Source organism: Octopus bimaculoides, chromosome 2, assembly GCF_001194135.2.
Source record: "Octopus bimaculoides isolate UCB-OBI-ISO-001 chromosome 2, ASM119413v2, whole genome shotgun sequence".
Lineage (NCBI taxonomy): Eukaryota > Metazoa > Mollusca > Cephalopoda > Octopoda > Octopodidae > Octopus > Octopus bimaculoides.
This window is the reverse complement of record NC_068982.1, coordinates 161906925-161924768: the sequence shown is the minus strand read 5'-3', so window position 1 is coordinate 161924768 and position 17844 is coordinate 161906925. Positions and strand designations below refer to the sequence as shown.

Sequence of the window (17844 nt, the reverse complement as noted above, 5' to 3'; positions counted from 1 at the left end):
TATATATATATATATATATATATATATGACTGGCCTTCGTGCAGGTGACACGTAAAAGCACCCACTACACTCTCTGAGTGGTTGGCGTTAGGAAGGGCATCCAGCTGTAGAAACTCTGCCAAATCAGACTGGAGCCTGGTGTTGCCATCCGGTTTCACCAGTCCTCAGTCAAATCGTCCAACCCATGCTAGCATGGAAAGCGGACGTTTAACGATGATGATGATGATGATGATGATATATAAATCCCATTCTGTCAGTTTTTTATGTGCTTATAACTCAAGTATTGTTCATCTGATTGCACTGAAATTATAAAATGGATATGAGAGAGCGGGACGTTCCGTAATCTAAAAAGATCCTCAAAATTGTCAGTTTCAAAGTGAGAATCACTATTTTTGTAATGTCTGCCTGTCTATCAGATGATTAAAACTTCCATTTTTATTTGTCAAGTATAGACATCTGTGTAAATTTCCATGTTTTCACATTGTCACCAAATGAAACAAAAAATGGAGACAGTGTTTATATCTGTCATAAACAAAATGTTCCATCCTATCCCTAAGTGGTTTCATGGCATGTGAAGACCAATGGAATAAACACATGAAACACAAGTAAAGATTAGTAACAGAAAGAGCAACCGGTTTTTGAAAACTATTTCGATAACTTTCATCAAACCCATTAGCATAGAGAAAGTAGATGTAAAAAAGGTAGTGGTAGCAGTGTCGATGGCAGTGGAGGTGGTGGTGAATTGTTGCGTTTTCAACATCACCCAGTGTTGTAGAAGCAAATATGCAATTCAGCTACCAAACAATTTTACTTAGATGATGTATGAATGGGTTTCAAGTCAAACCACTAGTACTAAACGTACTGAGTGTGCATGCACTGTTATTTAATCCTTCCTTCATTGAAAGACTATACTAGAAACCCTCTAAATATTTGCCTGTTATTCAAATTATTAAACATGAAATTGGAACTGAAATCCTTTCAAAGTGCAAAGTTATTGAATACTACCTTTTGTCAATATATTTTAATTTGACTTATCAGCACTTTCAACACTTTAATTAACTCAATATGCTACTAATAGTAGAATGAAATCAATAAAGAAAAACATTTTATATATATATATTTATATATTTCTGCAAATATTTAAAAATTGATATCGAGAAATTAGTTTTTAGCTATTTCTCGCAGTATCCTTTAAATATTTTCAAAATATAATATTCATTTTGTAACAGAATCTGAAAGCATATTCAGGCACCAGTATTTTATCTGAAAAAATATTTAGGCACCAGTATTTTACAAGGGTTTAACTTCCTTTAATAACATTGATCAGCCAATAATACTGACTGAAATGATGGCAGTTATTAACTCTTCTAATTTCGTGAAAGCAACTAAATCCAAGATTCCAAAAATATACATTTATTCATTATGTAATATCATTTAGATTAAACTAAGCCTCTTAGAAATATAATTCTTCACTGTCATCATCATCATTGCCATTATCCTCATTATCTTTTGGCTTAAAATCAGCTGACATGAAATGAGCCTGTATTACTATTTCCAGACTTCTCAATCCTGACTCATCTGATTTGATCAGTCCTAACAATGACTGACTTACCAAATGCTGTCTTCTACAAACTACTACAGGAACCATCCACACTCTAGCATCTTTTATCCATTCATATTACATATTCATACTAAAGCCAAAAGGAAGCTTTTTCATGGTCACTCAACATGCTAAAAATAGTAATCAAATCCATCTCCTTTAATTCATATGCTACCATCTTAAAAAAACAACACATTGGATAATGCAGTCCAAGATACACTATGTCCAAATAAAGATAGAATGGTTATGACAAGGCAACATTAATCACAGGTCTACTTATTACTTTACCTCCATGGACCAACAACCCCAGTTTCCAATTATTCTCTCTCAAATCACTGACACTCAAACCTGCACACTTTAATAAGCTGGTCAATTCATTCTTCTCCATCTGCTGTAAAGACTCAGTCACAGTCCATTACCCTTATTTGTATTTTTTTATTTTGTATTTTTTATACAGTTTACTCCTAACATAAGGAGATGGAAACCTTAGGTTTTCAATAAAGGCAGCAATTCTCAAAACTTCTGCCTTGAATTCTAGATATTGCTCTATCAATAACTTCATTTTCAACTGTAATTATATCACTGCTATACAAAATATATTTGTAGATTTTAACCAACTGATGCAAATACCTTGTTTTATATATAAATTTCAATACAATAATATACAATGGACAGAAAAAGAATAATCAGTTGGATTAGTTTCAGTCTTGTGTTGAGATTATATAAACAACTGCTATGGCCTCTATATTTGTCAGTTTACATAGGTTACTAATAAAACAATACAAATACTTCAAACAGGGGGTCTCAACACAATCATTCAGCCAGTTAGAAACAACAGTTACATCTCCCTCAAGCTACACCTGACTATCTTAAAAAATTTAAAAAAAAAAAGAGAGAGAGGGATACAATTTAAGACCTGATAATCATAAAGACAGGATGGTCATGGATGTGACATCTTTGATCATCACTCTGCTTAACAAAGGCTGAACTGAGACAATAACAATTTTGACATACCAATTATCTACTGGGGTTGATTTTGTTTATTGGTCCCCTTTACAAAAGAATGTGCAGTAATAACTGAGGCAGAATCATTACAACATAAAACGAAATGCTTACAGTATTTGTTCTAGTTCATTACATTCCAAGTTCAAATTTGGCCAATGCAAAGTTTGCCATCCATCTTTTTGAATGGAAGGCTAAGTTGGTAATATAATACCAGTAGAGTATTGGATCAATTTAATTGGCTAACCATCTACCCTTTAAAATTTGTAGCCCTGTACCTATGTTAGAATTTATCATTATCCTGATTAAATCAGAGATAGAATGGTAGCACGCAAGCTCTCTGAAAGGGATAAGATTGATATAGTTAATGTTCAACCTGAATTTCAATAAGTTGATGTTCATAGCAAAAAGACGACAGAGAGGGCAACTCCAACCAAATGTGGTTCTGAAGAGAAAGAAGTGAGCAAAGTATTTAGTGCAGAGTTTAGGAGGTGAAACAGTTGAGAACAGACGGTGCCACATTAGCTTAGATGAAAAGAAGCTAATATAGTAATGGTATGAAACAGAACAAAGAAACAATGCATCTGTGATCAGTGGTTGCAAATATAAGTCTTTATCAATCCACAGAGATAGGCATATATTTGAATAACTGTGCATGTGTCCATAACAGTTGCATATTCCCAGATATAAGTACTTTCAAACTATGATATTAATCTTAAAATATGATGGAGGTGGTGATGGGCCATGTTACAACCTCCATAATATTAGCAGGTATACATTTACTGCCTGTGCAACTGAACAATCATTGGGAGTATTTCATTATGGTTATCATTATGACTTAACTGTTGCTAAGCCTGAACATCACTAAAACTGTGTGAGAAAACAGACATGAGAGACAATGTTAAAGAATTAAAAATAAACAAACAAAACAAATAAATAAACTGGCATAATCTATGTTCTTCTGTATATTATTAAATATCTATTGTAAAACAACAATTTGATAGTATCACAGTTTGTTTTAAGGATTAAGATATTTCCTGTTTATTTCATAAGAATTAGCAAGACATTTTTGAATATTTTTCTGCCTAGTTGGTCAACTTTTCTTAATCCAGATTTCCTAACAAGTTCTACTGACTTCATGGTTGAGTGGTTAATGGTAAGATTATCTGACTGTAAAAAGAAAATTGTTTCAACACAAAAACCACTTTAGCTATAAAATTGTAGCTTGTTTTGGCTACCATGATCTAAAGTCATGTCAATGTTAAACAGTATCTAAGAAAGAGAAGAAAAGAGCTTACTTCAGATTACATGTTTTTTTGTTTTTTTTGGCAGGGGAGGTGCATCAAATTACCCCTAGCCAAGCAGATATATGATCAAAGACAATCTAGCCATAACCATCACATCCTTTTTTCAAGCACTACATATGTGGAACTAGAGTATTCAATACTTCTATTTACAGGGCTGTAGGGTGTGATTTGAGCAAGATTTTGCTGCTATTTGAACAGGCCAAGAGATCACAAAGAGGTTCTTTCTCTTTGGCTCAATTATACCTATATAGCCAGATATGCCATTACTTACATATTATATCTCTAACAGTGACAAGAAGCCAGTAACAATGATTTAATATGTAATAATGATCTTTATACATAAGATATGTATAAGAGATGTAGTCCCATCTTACCTTCTATCATGTAAAATTCTTGTCATTCATGGTGAAATTGGAATGAATAACAGTAATAAGCCATAGTAATTGCTAGAGTTTCTTTTTTGAATAATATCTTAGATTTAAAACTAAATTAGATACCATGCTTAACAAGCCAGAACATGGTGTGAGAGCATTAAGATTAAATGTAAGTATAAATAGTCATAAGTAGCTTAATTATTTAATCAAAATGTTCAGATAAGATCCCATAACTTATCAAAGAGATCAAATGCTACTGTAAAAGAATAACAACTACAAAAAAACTCAGTAATATAATAATAATAATAATAATAATAATAATAATAATAATAATAATAATTTAAGGACTTCTGGAAGAAAAAGAAATAAGAAATCAACAGTTTTCTGCAGTAAGAACACTAAAGTTATAATAGAATTGTGCAGGATCACTGCAGATGCAGCTGTTTCCAAAGAAAAATGATCTATTTAGTAACAATGAGAGCAAAGCTATGCTGACAGTCCGCCTGTCCCATCACCTGTATCAAACTGAACATCACCTGTGTATAATGGAATGCTTGCAGCAACTCCAGGCAGAGAATCAATAATCCCAAGAGTTTGTTATTTGCTCTTACCCTCCCAACACTAATTGACATCAAATATTTTGCAAGATAATTCTTCCATTTTTAATTAACCCCACTACCACTTAAAGAAAACAACTAAAAACAAAAATGTTAACTATACTGTAAATACAGCATACTAAAGAAGAAAAGATTTTCTTCATTCTTTTTTAATGAAATGCAATTTAAAGAAATTTAATGCATGTACTAAGAAACCATTAGAGAGAGCCTCTACACATTTGCTCAACCTGCTAGAAATAGTAGCCAAATCTCCCTCCATCTTGAAAATGGAATGAGGAATAACATGGATAGAACTATGCAGTCTTAGAAACAATATGCTAGAAATATAATTCAGACTGTATCTGGTTAAAGGTCTGTTCAACTGTTGTTTGACCCTAGTTCAAACAAGAACTACAACAAATGTTGACTTTACAGATTATCTCGAAAAATGGTGTCAGAACATCATTTTTCAAGGTAACTTGGACACATGAAGACTTTCATTTAATTATATCCCAATGTCACAGATTCTAACTCAAACAAGTGCTTCATTGCAATTAAATTATCTCATTAGACTGTAACCTAAAATGGTTTTATCAATGATCAGAAATACAGGATAGTTTGAAATTAGAGTGCTCCCATATTATAGGAAGAAATGACTTAGAAAGATATAGTCAACTGAGGGTCACTATTACCAACATGTCAATTACAATAGCAAGAATCTCTAGCAGATGGTTCTATTTACCATCAAGTTTATTATTAATTTAAATAAACAACAGATGATGGGTTCCATCTATTAATCCTTTAGTGCTCAGATTACTCTGGCAAATATAATGCTTATTCATTCACATTGTTTTAAAATAATTGTGCCTTATCTCATAGCTTCAAGATTTTTATGATGTGATTGTTTATTTTTAGAATGACATTGTAAGGCAGGTGTGAGAAGCTGAATCTGGCTGCTTTGAACATTAAACTGGTAGAATATTTTGGCTGGATATGGCCAGTTTAAATGCCAAAGGGTTAAGATAGAATGGTTAACAGACAGTAATTTCCATCATTACGCCAATAAAGGAAGAATGGTCAATATAAAACCAGTTTCAGTATATCTATTAAAGTATCAAGGGTTAATAGACAAGGTTCCAGCATGTCTAGCATGGTCAACAGATGGTTGACAGAGATAAGAATGGGTAATAGACAGTCAGTTCTACAATTATGTTAATAAAGTAGGAATGATAAAAAAAAAATGGCCAGTTCCATCAGGACTATTACTAAGGTGAGAATAGATGCTTAGTTCTGTTAATATCTATTATTAAGAATGGTTAAGAAATGGTCAGTTCAATGAACTAAAGTAAGAACGATCAATACATGGCAACAATAACTTGTTGAACGATATTGATTTCTTCCATAAACAAATTCTCTAAGGGGAACAGAGGAAAGGAGGGAGAGAACACTTTAAGACATTCAAGCTTTTTCAAAGGAAGTCTTCATCCTCATCATTTAACATCCAATTTTCCATGCTTGCATAGGTCAGACAGAACTTGTCGAGATAGGTTTTCTACAGCCAGATGCCTTTCCTGCAGCCAACCATAGTTTGTTTAAGGGTAATATTTTCTCATATCTAGACATATTTTTCATGGAAAACTGAAACAAACATCACTAGTATGATGATGATGCTCTTTTACAATTATTCAATGATGTCACGACAAAGATACACACACACAAACACACACGCGTGCGCGCGATGGGCTTCTTTTGGTCACCCAATTTATCCTCAGGTTTTGATCAACCTAGGGCTATAGGAGAAGGCACTCGCCTAAAGTACTATGCAGTGGCATTGAACCAGGATCACATGGCTAGGAAGCAAGCTTCTGATCCACACAACCATAGCTGTGCTTTATGCATCATACGATCCTGGGTGGACTTGAACCACCAACCTTTCAGTTAACAACTGTGCCATACAGACTACTAAAAATTTAAATTCAAATTACTTGCATTATTAATTTCTTTTATTATGACTATTGTCACAATACAAAATGGACCAGTTAACATCTTGTTGTAAAACTATGGTTATTGTTACCAATACAAAACTACATTTGTCACCATAGAATAATATCTACTCTTTGGAAACCACAACAATATAAACATCACTTTATTTTATCTTTCTCATGCATCACATGTCCACACTTACGAAGCTGCTATTTAGTCCTAGATTACTCTTGATCATATAAACTGATGAACAAAAGTGACTTTCAATCAAATATATGATACTTAGGACTACATTATTCAATATGTCTTTGTTCTTTAAGAGATGGAGATTTGGTTGCTATTTCTACCAAATCAAGCAACCATGTGGAGGATCTTACATTGCCTCTCTCCAACTGGTGCATAGTTTTCTACTGCTACTTTACAAATTAAAGATTTATGTTCTATTATGTATGAGTAAATATATTTCATCTTACTACAAAGATTACTTTAGATAAAACCCAGACTTAATGCCAACATCACCAGCTCAAATCTCCTCAGGTTGTCATCAAACTTTTTATACCAGTCAGATGCGCTGAAAGAGATAAACCAATGCTGACCAATGTTTGCATAAATTATCAGTCACCATATTCTGTACATCACAGAATATCCTTAACATGTCTATGTCTAATTCAGGGCAGAGGATAGGAAATATACAGCTTAGAAATTCTAAAGAAATTGAAAATCATGGTATACTATGTTCTTATTACATGTACTTGAATTAGCTTGGTTTTTAAATCAAGGTCATGTATTCTTTGTTCTTTTACTGGTTTCATTCATGGACTATTGTATTACAAAGACAAAACCATCAAAGATACAGCCAGTTATATCAAACCAAGCACTTTATAGGCATTTAGTGACCTTCAATAAAATGAAAGGCAAAATCAATCTGGGCAGGATTTGAGCACAGAATCAACATGTATGTAACCAAAAACAACAGTGAATTCTGTCCACTACCCTGTGGATTCCACCATCCACTGTCCATAATGTGTTTCATTATCATCATCATTTAATGTTCACTTTTCCTTGCTTGCATGAGATAAGAGTTTATTGCAACAGATTTTATACACCCAGATGCCTTTTGTGTCACCAACCTTCACCTGTTTCCAAGCAAGGTAGTATTTCCTTATGATCAGACATGTTCGCACAGAACATTAGAAATAAACGACTCTGCTTGTATGACAGCGACTATTATTTACAACTATCATGTGATGTCAAAACAAAGAAATTCACACATACACATGCACACACATATAGACAACAGGCTTCTTTTAGTTTCCATCTACCAAATCCAATCACAAGGCTTTGGTCAACCCACAGCTATAGTAGAAGGTGCTAACCCAAGGTACCACATGGTGGAGTAAACCTGAAACCTTCTGGTCAGAAAGCAACCTTCTTAAATACGTAGCCACACCTTTATATATGTTGATGTATTTTTATTATACAACAGAACTGAGTTACTGTAAACAACTGATAAAGTGATAATGTTCAAATACTGGAGGATTGTTTCCACACTTCAATATTAGAACACTAAATGCCACTGCTAAGATATAACCTAAATTCACATAATACAGTTAAAATTTATCACTGATATATATAAACAAAGAATGAAGTATTTCCATTGAGAAATCTATTGAAATCATTTAACAATTTATATTTACTCAAATAAAGTTAATGCATAAGAATGTTAGATTAGATACTTTGGCATATTTACTTTCTGAGTCCCAATCTTCTTGACAATGATTTTGATTTTAGTCTTTCTGTGGTTAGGAAAAAAAATACTTCCAGTCAACTACAGGGACCAATCTAAACAACTAAACCCTTCTTAACAATGCATGGCCTTGTGCCTACGATAAGAAGAGGAGAGAGAAACTATACCCTCTCTTAAAATTTGTTGCTTTGTTCTTATTTTAGAAATTATTATTTTCTTGTTATAATTATTATAATTGCTATGTTAATCAAGAAAGTTTTGGAGTTTAAAATTCACCCTACATGTGGCAATGATATCTGTTACTTACTCTCAAGTTTGTCATCAAAGGGTAAAAACAGACATTATTTCAGTGAGAAAAGGAAGAAGATATTTTCAGTAAGAAATGTCATTAAGTACCTAAACTAACCCAAAGTATTTCAGCAACAATGGGAAAAAATGAATACATAAAATTTTTTTTTTAAATCCACAATGAGGGGAAGACGTCCTAAAGTTTTAAATATATAATTGATTAATCAGGTTGCAAATACTCATATTAAAATATATATAGGGATTAATTAACGTTTACACCTACTTTGTTTTGATCAGTTCAATCTCCAATCATTGTCTGATGTCCTATTCCTAGATGTGTACATAGTATCAGATTAGGAACTCTATTTCTTAACTAAGTAATAATATTCTTTAACAATTAGGCTACCAATCAGTTATATGCAAGAACAACACATGAGAAATAGCTGAATTCTTAGCTAAGGGTAATAATAAAGGCATAAGGCCTGAAATTTGTGGGGAAGGAACTAGTTGATTACATAAATCCCAGTGTTTTACTGGTACTAAATTTATCAATCCTGAAAGGACGAAAGGTAAAGTTGACCACGGTGGAATTTGAACTCAGACTGTAGTGATGGGCAAAACACCGCTCAACGTTCCGTCCACCTTGCCACCTAACCTATGGGTAATAATCATTTTCCCTACACAAGTGACACATACGTTATTACTCTTAGTTTAAAAATATAGGTTTTTAGTTCAAATCCAGTCTGGTACTAATTACATCTCCAGTGAAAACTAATCAATATATTGTGTAGATGTAAACACTGAAAAAAGAAAACATTTTCATCTTAAACAATGAACTTATTGGTCGAATTACAATTTAATTAACAAGACATTTTGACAATGATTGGTAGGTTTGTTCACTTATGCATACAAATATATGTAATTTCCTGTGCTGTGATTAGTAAGATCAACAAAAAAAGTAATCCAGCCAGTGAGAGATACAGATCATTTAATACAGGGGTTTTCAAACTGTGGTCCGCGGACCACAGGGGGTCCGCAAGGACAAGACAGGGGATCCGTGGACAGCAAATACTTTTTATGGGCAATTTGATTTTATATATGTTTTTTAATCGAAATCTTTTAATTGACAATAAACCTATTTTGTTAAATACTGTTAAATAAATAAATGTAAAAATATGTTATTTTAAGCAAATATTTATGTATAAATTTCATAAGCGTTTATAAGGGGGTTCCTAAGGTAAAGCCTGAAATATAAAGGGGTCCGCAAGTCAAAAAGTTTGAAAACCCCTGATTTAATAGACACATTACTTGGAGACACAAGGCATGATATATAAATCTGGTGAATTATAGTGTTTCCACTGCATAAAACTATTAGTAGCTCATATTTAAATACTGTGTATATTAAATGAAACATGTATCTGTGTGTGTGTGTGCACGTGTACACATGTATATGTCTGCATTGTGAGTAAAAATTAAAACTTAACTTACTTGTCCAACAGATTCAAAATGCTCGTGGCTCTTTTGTAAAGCTTTAGCCCTTTGCAAAGTTTTTCCTATAGATGTATTTTTCTTCAGGAAAACATCACCATGGTTATCAAGCCAATCAATCACCTAAAGGAAGCAAACCAAATGCATACATTAAAAAATAAATGTATTCGCAGCTGGAGGTGCATTTTGTTTACATTTTATTTTGTTTTATTGGGTAGTTTTCCTCAATCATTTTTTCAATTATCACAAAGTCTTATATTTATTCCTATTTTCAAAATAAATATATGACTTATATCAAAATCATAGCTTTTAAATTTATATTTCAATTCTAAAAAGATCTTACTGACAATCTATGTCACAATCCAAGACCAAGTTCAAATATATTGGTCAGTTGACTCTCTCTCTCTCTCTCTCTCTCTCTCTCCCTCTCTTTCTCTTTCTTTCTCACCTAAAAATACATAAGTCAGAAGAAATGAAGCTGCAGTAAAAACAACTGTACCTGTTTGACGTCTTGCTGAAACAAGCGCAAACCTAACCGCTGGTGCAACTTCACTTTCTTGTTATGCCACAGATGTTCTAAATGACGTTGATGAGCTAGAACCTGGAAGAAACAGAAAAGGATTTATATTTAAGCAAATGGTACAGTGGTTACATTTATACAAGTGCTACAATATTTAGACAAGTGGTACAATATTTAGACATATGGTACAGTATTTAGACATGTGGTACAGTATTTAGACATGTAGTACAGCATTTAGGCAAATGGTACAGTAATTTAAATGTGATCCAATTTTTATTCTTGTGGTACAGTATTTAGGAAAATTGTACAGTAGACATGTGGTACAGTATTTAAATATGATACAGTATTTAGACATGTGGTACAGTATTTAGACATGTGGTACAGTATTTAGACATGTAGTACAGCATTTAGGCAAATGGTACAGTAATTTAAATGTGATCCAATTTTTATTCTTGTGGTACAGTATTTAGGCAAATGGTACAGTATTTAGGCAAATGGTACAGTAGACATGTAGTACAGTATTTAAATATGATACAGTATTTAGACAAGTGGTAAAGTATTGGTTCAATTGCTACATTAATGAATATGAAAAGACCTTGTCATCAGTCAGTTATAGCGTTGATATTTACTAGTGTATGCACAATTGATGGAGTAGCCATTTTTGTTTTTTGCCCATTATTCCTCATTCTTTAACTCTTTATTTAAAATAGCTTGAAAACTCACTGTTAAATTAAACACAGATACACACATATACATACACACACACACATATATATATATTCATGGCTTCATCAGGAAAGGAAGAACAGAGTCCGTAACATTTTGCAGAGCCTCTAACATTGCTGCAAGAAAATAAAGGAGAGACCATACCTCCTGGGCTTCTGCAGTAGCAAGTAGTGTGCCAAAACCTGGTTCTAATACTTGCAATAGAGTGAATATCACTATAGGTAGATAAACCCCAGGTCGTGAGCAACAAATTATACCACAGCAACATAGAAGATTGATATCATCGATGTGAATGCCTACATATAAGATGATATCAGAAAGTTCTTAGCAAGCCTACAAAGAATTTGCACCATTATTCTAATAAATTGCGTGTTTCCTATATTATTTTTATTTGAATGATAACAAGTAGGTGAAGAAGTGACAGGAGAGTCATGTGGGAAGAACCAGTGGAAGAGGAAAACAGCAAAAGTGCAGGAGGCTGATCGTGAAGGAAACCCTTCAAAACCATGCAAGCATGGAAAAACTCAGCATGAAGGAGTGGGGAGAGGAGGAGAGGGAGATTAATGATGATGATGACGATGATGATGATTTGGGCACCAACTCCTTCAAAAAAGTCCTCTTGGAAATGTACACAACAATCCCAATGTATCTTCAATGCGGTAAAAGAAATGTTAAAGTCCTTTCCCAAAAGGCTATCTAACAATACTGTTAGCAATTCTACTTGAATTTCATTAACAGTTTTGAATGTTCAATATCATCATCATTACCAAATGTTAAATTTCCTATGCTGGCATGAGTTGGACCTCATTTTGGGAAACAGTTAAGTTACAAAGGAACAAGATGAGTGAATATCATAGTAAAAATCAGAATTCATTCTACTGCTAGGTGGAACAAATACTAATGAACAATGCCCTGAACATGAGGAGAGAAACAATGATGAGCATGAATCTTGTCACAACCTGAATCTGTCATGTTTTCTAAGGTCTGGGTTACTGCAGGCTCTTCTACAACAATGACTGTTGTTTTATGTCTGGATCACAGCTATAAACACAACTTCAATTACCTGTGATGAGTTTAGAGATAAAAGTTATGTTACCCTTCTCACAAACCTCAAGGCATCTTAGGGTGAGTATCAGGACCCTGAGTTGAGGAACGTAGAAAAAACTTTGCAGCAATGTGATGCATATTCAGGCTTTGAGAGAACCAATTGATAGACTCTACAGCTGATTCCAATCATGAGAGAAAACTGATAGTTGGTTCAGCAATGGTCCTCATGGATGAGTTCACAAATTTTAACCATATTTTCTGATGACTTGTTGATCTGAATGCTCATCATCTTGAACTGACAAAGACTATCCTTGTAACACATATGCTTCTCAAAGATCTATGTTTAATATATAGAATGTTTGCCAGAAGTCTGATGAAGCATTCTGAAGATTTCAGTAACCAATCTGCCAAAATTCACATAAAGCTTGATGCAAGCACATTGCCCAAACTTACTGGTCATGGTAAATGCCAAGAAGCCACTCTGATACATTACAAAATTTTCTATAGTAACTGAACAAAAATAGATTACAGGAGGTTTTTTTTTAAATAATGACTTATAGGCAGACTACTAACGACTATCAGTAGCATACGTCTTCATGGAGAATTATATAATCACAGTATAAGCAAACCAGAAACTTTCAATAATATCCCTCTCTCTCTCTCTCTCTACCTGCCTGCCTGCCTGCATGCGTGCGTGTGTGTATGTGTTATGATTCTCATACTAAACAAATTTTGGAAAAATTGAGACAAGTTTCTTTTTTCCCAATCTTGACCTTACAGCAGATGCACTTTTAAAGTTTGCATCTGTAAAGTTGAAGTGTCACTTTTAACTTTAAGTTTTTTTTTCGGGTTTTTTTTTTCTGTTTAGGAAGTAGGAACTTTTACAATGTATTTTAGACAGCAAATCTGATTAAACATTTCTATGAAAAATCAGTGCATATATCTGAGGTTTTATAGCCCATAATTCATGTTAAAACAAGTAATTGACAAATTTTATCACCTATATACATATGCATGTATACTTACATCATGAATAACATCTAGGACATGTCCTGCTGCTTCTGAATAATCAGCCTTGGCTGTAATAGAATTGTTACTACTTGAAGTAACTGGCGTTTGAAGTGTATCCAATAATGCCTTCCCATCAGCACATACCTACAGGATATAAAGGTAAACAGTTAACTAACAGTACTGACATCAATATTAGTAATTTGTAAATGTAAATAGCATACATGTTCAGTAAACAATGGCATAGTTTTTGTGAGATTTTGGTACTGGATAACATTAATCCATGAGCTGATGCAATCTTTTCTTCATTGTTTAAATATTTCTAATTGTATTCTCTGTATGACTAAACCATTTGTTAGAAATAAAGTCACAGAAGGGCTACTACCTTTTGTCAATTTGCCACTTTGAGCTTGACTTTAGGTGGTAAGTTAATCTGAGATTGCATTCATTATATGTAAGGAAAAGACTGACTTTGTAGAACTAAAACTGGAAATAAAATGTTACTCAGCATTTTCCCATGATTATAGCACAAGTTTAGCAATATATTTAGCCTACAGTAATGATGTTTCTCAGCCTTATACTCTTTTGGATCATTATTTATCATAACATAATTTTAATATATTAGATGAGGGTATTTAGGTTAGGCAAATTAGGATGAACAAATTAGCTAACATTATTCTACTTAAAAAAAAAAAAAGAAAAAAAAACTGATGGATTTCAGTACTTACCTCAGCATAGGCTTGGCTGATGGTTTCAATTAATGTCTGGTGTTGTTGTAAGGCTTCCTCTAGGTCTTTAATGGATGATGGAATCTGAGGACTCTCACAGGCTAGCCTCCACTCATGGACTTGAGCAAGATACTGAATTGCATGAATATATATTGAAAGTAAAGTTTGGATAAAAGGAAGAAATAATCAATCACTAAAACTCATTTGAATAAGCAATATAGATAACTCAGTCACTCATGGGGATTTAGCTAGTGAGAATAATGTCAGGTAAGACATGAAATCTTTAAAAAAAAATTCTATAAACAGTAGAGTAGCGTTTTCCAACATTTTGAGGATAGCAACATTTTTGTTTCATTATAATGAGACAGCAAAAAAAAAAAAACCCAGTTTGAAGTAAATCATTGTATAGCAGTAAGAGTAAACAGGCATGGTCAAAATATATAATCTAAGTTTAATTTTAATCTCCAATCGAAGGCAAAAGTATTCTAACTACGGTCACGTTCCAAAATCAGAATGCAAATCGCTGGAGTAGGTAAATGTATTATGCAAGGGAAGTAACAACGGTATAAAAAAATTTAGTTCAGAAAGAATCATTCCCCTTGTAAAAAAATAAATAAATTGGCTCTCAATACATGTGTAGTGTCCTCAAAATAGAATGAGAATTAATCTGGTTAAGCGCAGTATATTATTTTCGGTATATGTTGCTTGACAAAATAATATCTGGGAACTTCAGAATAAATAATGTAAAAAAATTTTCTGAAGATTTGACGTTGCTTTCCAGATCAGATCAACCCTAACTGAACAGACTTCTGAAGAATGAAATTTCAACTGTAAGCTTATTATCAGGTGTGTCATTTTTTTATATATATATTTTTTTAATTTTAGATTGCAGGGTGTAGTTTGATGATTTGGCCGAATAACTCTGTAGAGGGTTGTCCACAGACTCAATACACGTTACTTTGGTGTTGGCCCTTGATAGAGGAGACAGATGTGATTACATAGAGTTGGGAAATGGCTAATGAGTTTAAAAGAAGAGCAACTTCAAGGCAGAAATAGGGTGGATTTTCCGCTCAAATAAGTACTTAAGGTATCCCCATATACAAAGCAACATCAACAAATGAAGGTAAATCTTGTTGAGTTACTACAGAAATCTGCTGAAGTAAGTCAATAATTCACACACTAACAACAAATCAATTCCCAATACATTGACAAAATTCACTATAACTATTTAATATCAAGTAACCAGTTATATTTATCATCAACACAAAACCTCAACACTGTGTTTCAACTATTTTACATAACCAGGTTTAGTTATATTCATCATCACTATAAAATCTATCAAACAGTAGTTCACAGAACACACATATTCCAATTTGTCCAAAAACAGATTTCTTAAAAAATTTCCTGACAAGCCACTTTTATTTAGGTGTGTTTATCCTATCAGCTTCTCTTTGGCTGAAAGGGTAAAAAGGAAAAAAAAAAAAAAACCTCTGATTATAAACATTGGTCAGGTAGGTGATGCTGTGACCTTGGATTAAGACAGCTACCTGAAAACTCTAGTGTTAATCATAACCAATGGAATTATTACATTTTCAAAATAAAATCATAGGCATCAGAAAAACAGTAAGGTTTCTAATGAAGTTTCTTTATCTCTTAGTTCTCAAAGGAATATTTTTCCCCCTAAACCCCAGTAAGTTAAAGTAAAAGGTTAAACAAAATAGAAAAGTTCAGTTTGCTAACCTGTTCTGCACGTTTATGAAAAATCACAGACATACTAAGGACAGTGCTACGATCATCAACAGCTGCTGCTAAAGTCTTCCAATCCCTCTCCAGTTTGCTGGCCTGTTGGCGGATTTCATTGGCACCATAATGACCAGTATCACACAGCCGCTGAGCAACACCTAAGATGCGGTTAATATTCATGTACATGTCCTTTAAAAAAGAAAAATGAGACAAATATTAACAAGTAAACAAAAAGTTTTACAAATATATAAAAAGCTTATTTAGAATTAAGTAATAAGCTAATAACTGAACAGATATGAAAGCCAGGTTAATCCATTTTAACAAGAACCAATATAAACTTTTAAATAAAGAGTTATAATAGTTATAAGCTGATAGTTCTAATTATATAATGAACAATGATAGAATCCCCATGGAATAACTCTACACAACTTTTCTTACATTTTGAAAATAAAGGTATAAAAAAAACTGAAAATAATAGTTTACAAAATGTAATCTAAATTTTAAATCATATAAATAATTTAAAGATAAATGAATAATCAACTTGTCAATTAAATTTTTTTTTTTTTTAACAACTTCTCTATTATAACATTTTCAAATGCTTTATGGTGGCAAAATAAATAAGCTAACCATTTAATTTTTATAGATTTCAGCTTTTTAAATTCTAAAATTTTAAAATGAACTTCAATTTTTTAGAAGCTTTAGAGGCGAAAATGTTATTATTTTCCCGTTTAATAAACAAGCATAATACTTGGGGTTGTTATCTAACCTGCATGCCATCCTTGATCAGACTTGTGAACAAAGGTTTGCAAGCTTTAACAATCCTATCTTTCATTTTCAGATATATTCTATATAAGACTCCATTATCTAATGTTTCCTTCCATTTCTAAGATAGATTTGGCTGGTATTTCCAGGCAGTCAAATCACTATATGAAGAGATTCCCTCAAGGTAAGTGGGATTGTTGTGATGCTTATGTCATTCCCAAGAGGATGTAGATGAAATGTTGGAAAACTTCAAATTAGAAATTGAGGTCATTAAGAATTTACTATCACACTACAACACCCAAACAAATACAAAAATATTTTCTGCTGAACAAAAATTACTGAATACAACCAATTTTAAATATGAGAATTATTCAGATTAATCTAACATTTCAAATCAAAACTGTAGTATTTGTGTAGCAAGATAAAATATTTACAGTTATAATAGCAATAAATTGATAGTTGGGAATGTACTAATATTGAACTTCTTCATAGATTAAGAGAACTAAATGAAAGTATGACAGAACTACTGATGTGAAAAAATATTTTGAATTTGTGGGTTTTTTTTAACCATATCATCAATCTAATCAGGAAGTGTCTCAGATAAACAAAATAAAAGTCTTTTAGATACTAAGAATATTTTACTAATGGTGTTCAAAACTGATTATTAGAGAAATGAAGATATTTGCCAACAATACAATAATTCAAAACAGAATTAATGTTTGTGTATGTATTTCTATGCGTATGTGTGCCAATATTAAATTGAGATGAGAGGTGAGATGGCAAAACAAACTCAACTTTTTACAAAATGTTCAGAATCAACATATATGTATAAACACAAAGGGACTGAGACTGAATTGCTGAATTACTATTAAGGACAATTATATAACAGCCCATCAGAATCAATAAAAAATATGGATTTTGTTTG

The 17844-nt window shown here is 32.6% G+C and overlaps 1 protein-coding gene across 7 annotated transcripts in view; it reads right to left on the bottom strand.

Moving 5' to 3' along the window:
* LOC106875262 (kalirin) overlaps positions 1 to 17844 on the bottom strand; it is a 551716-nt gene that overhangs the window by 365918 nt on the left and 167954 nt on the right. For all 7 annotated transcript variants that reach the window (XM_052965684.1, XM_052965687.1, XM_052965686.1 and 4 more), the window contains 5 exons: positions 16155 to 16346; positions 14415 to 14546; positions 13705 to 13833; positions 10885 to 10986; positions 10386 to 10508 (listed from right to left, as the gene is read on the bottom strand). In XM_052965684.1, the coding sequence (XP_052821644.1) occupies positions 10386 to 10508; positions 10885 to 10986; positions 13705 to 13833; positions 14415 to 14546; positions 16155 to 16346 (678 nt within the window). The remainder of the gene's footprint in view (positions 1 to 10385; positions 10509 to 10884; positions 10987 to 13704; positions 13834 to 14414; positions 14547 to 16154; positions 16347 to 17844) is intronic.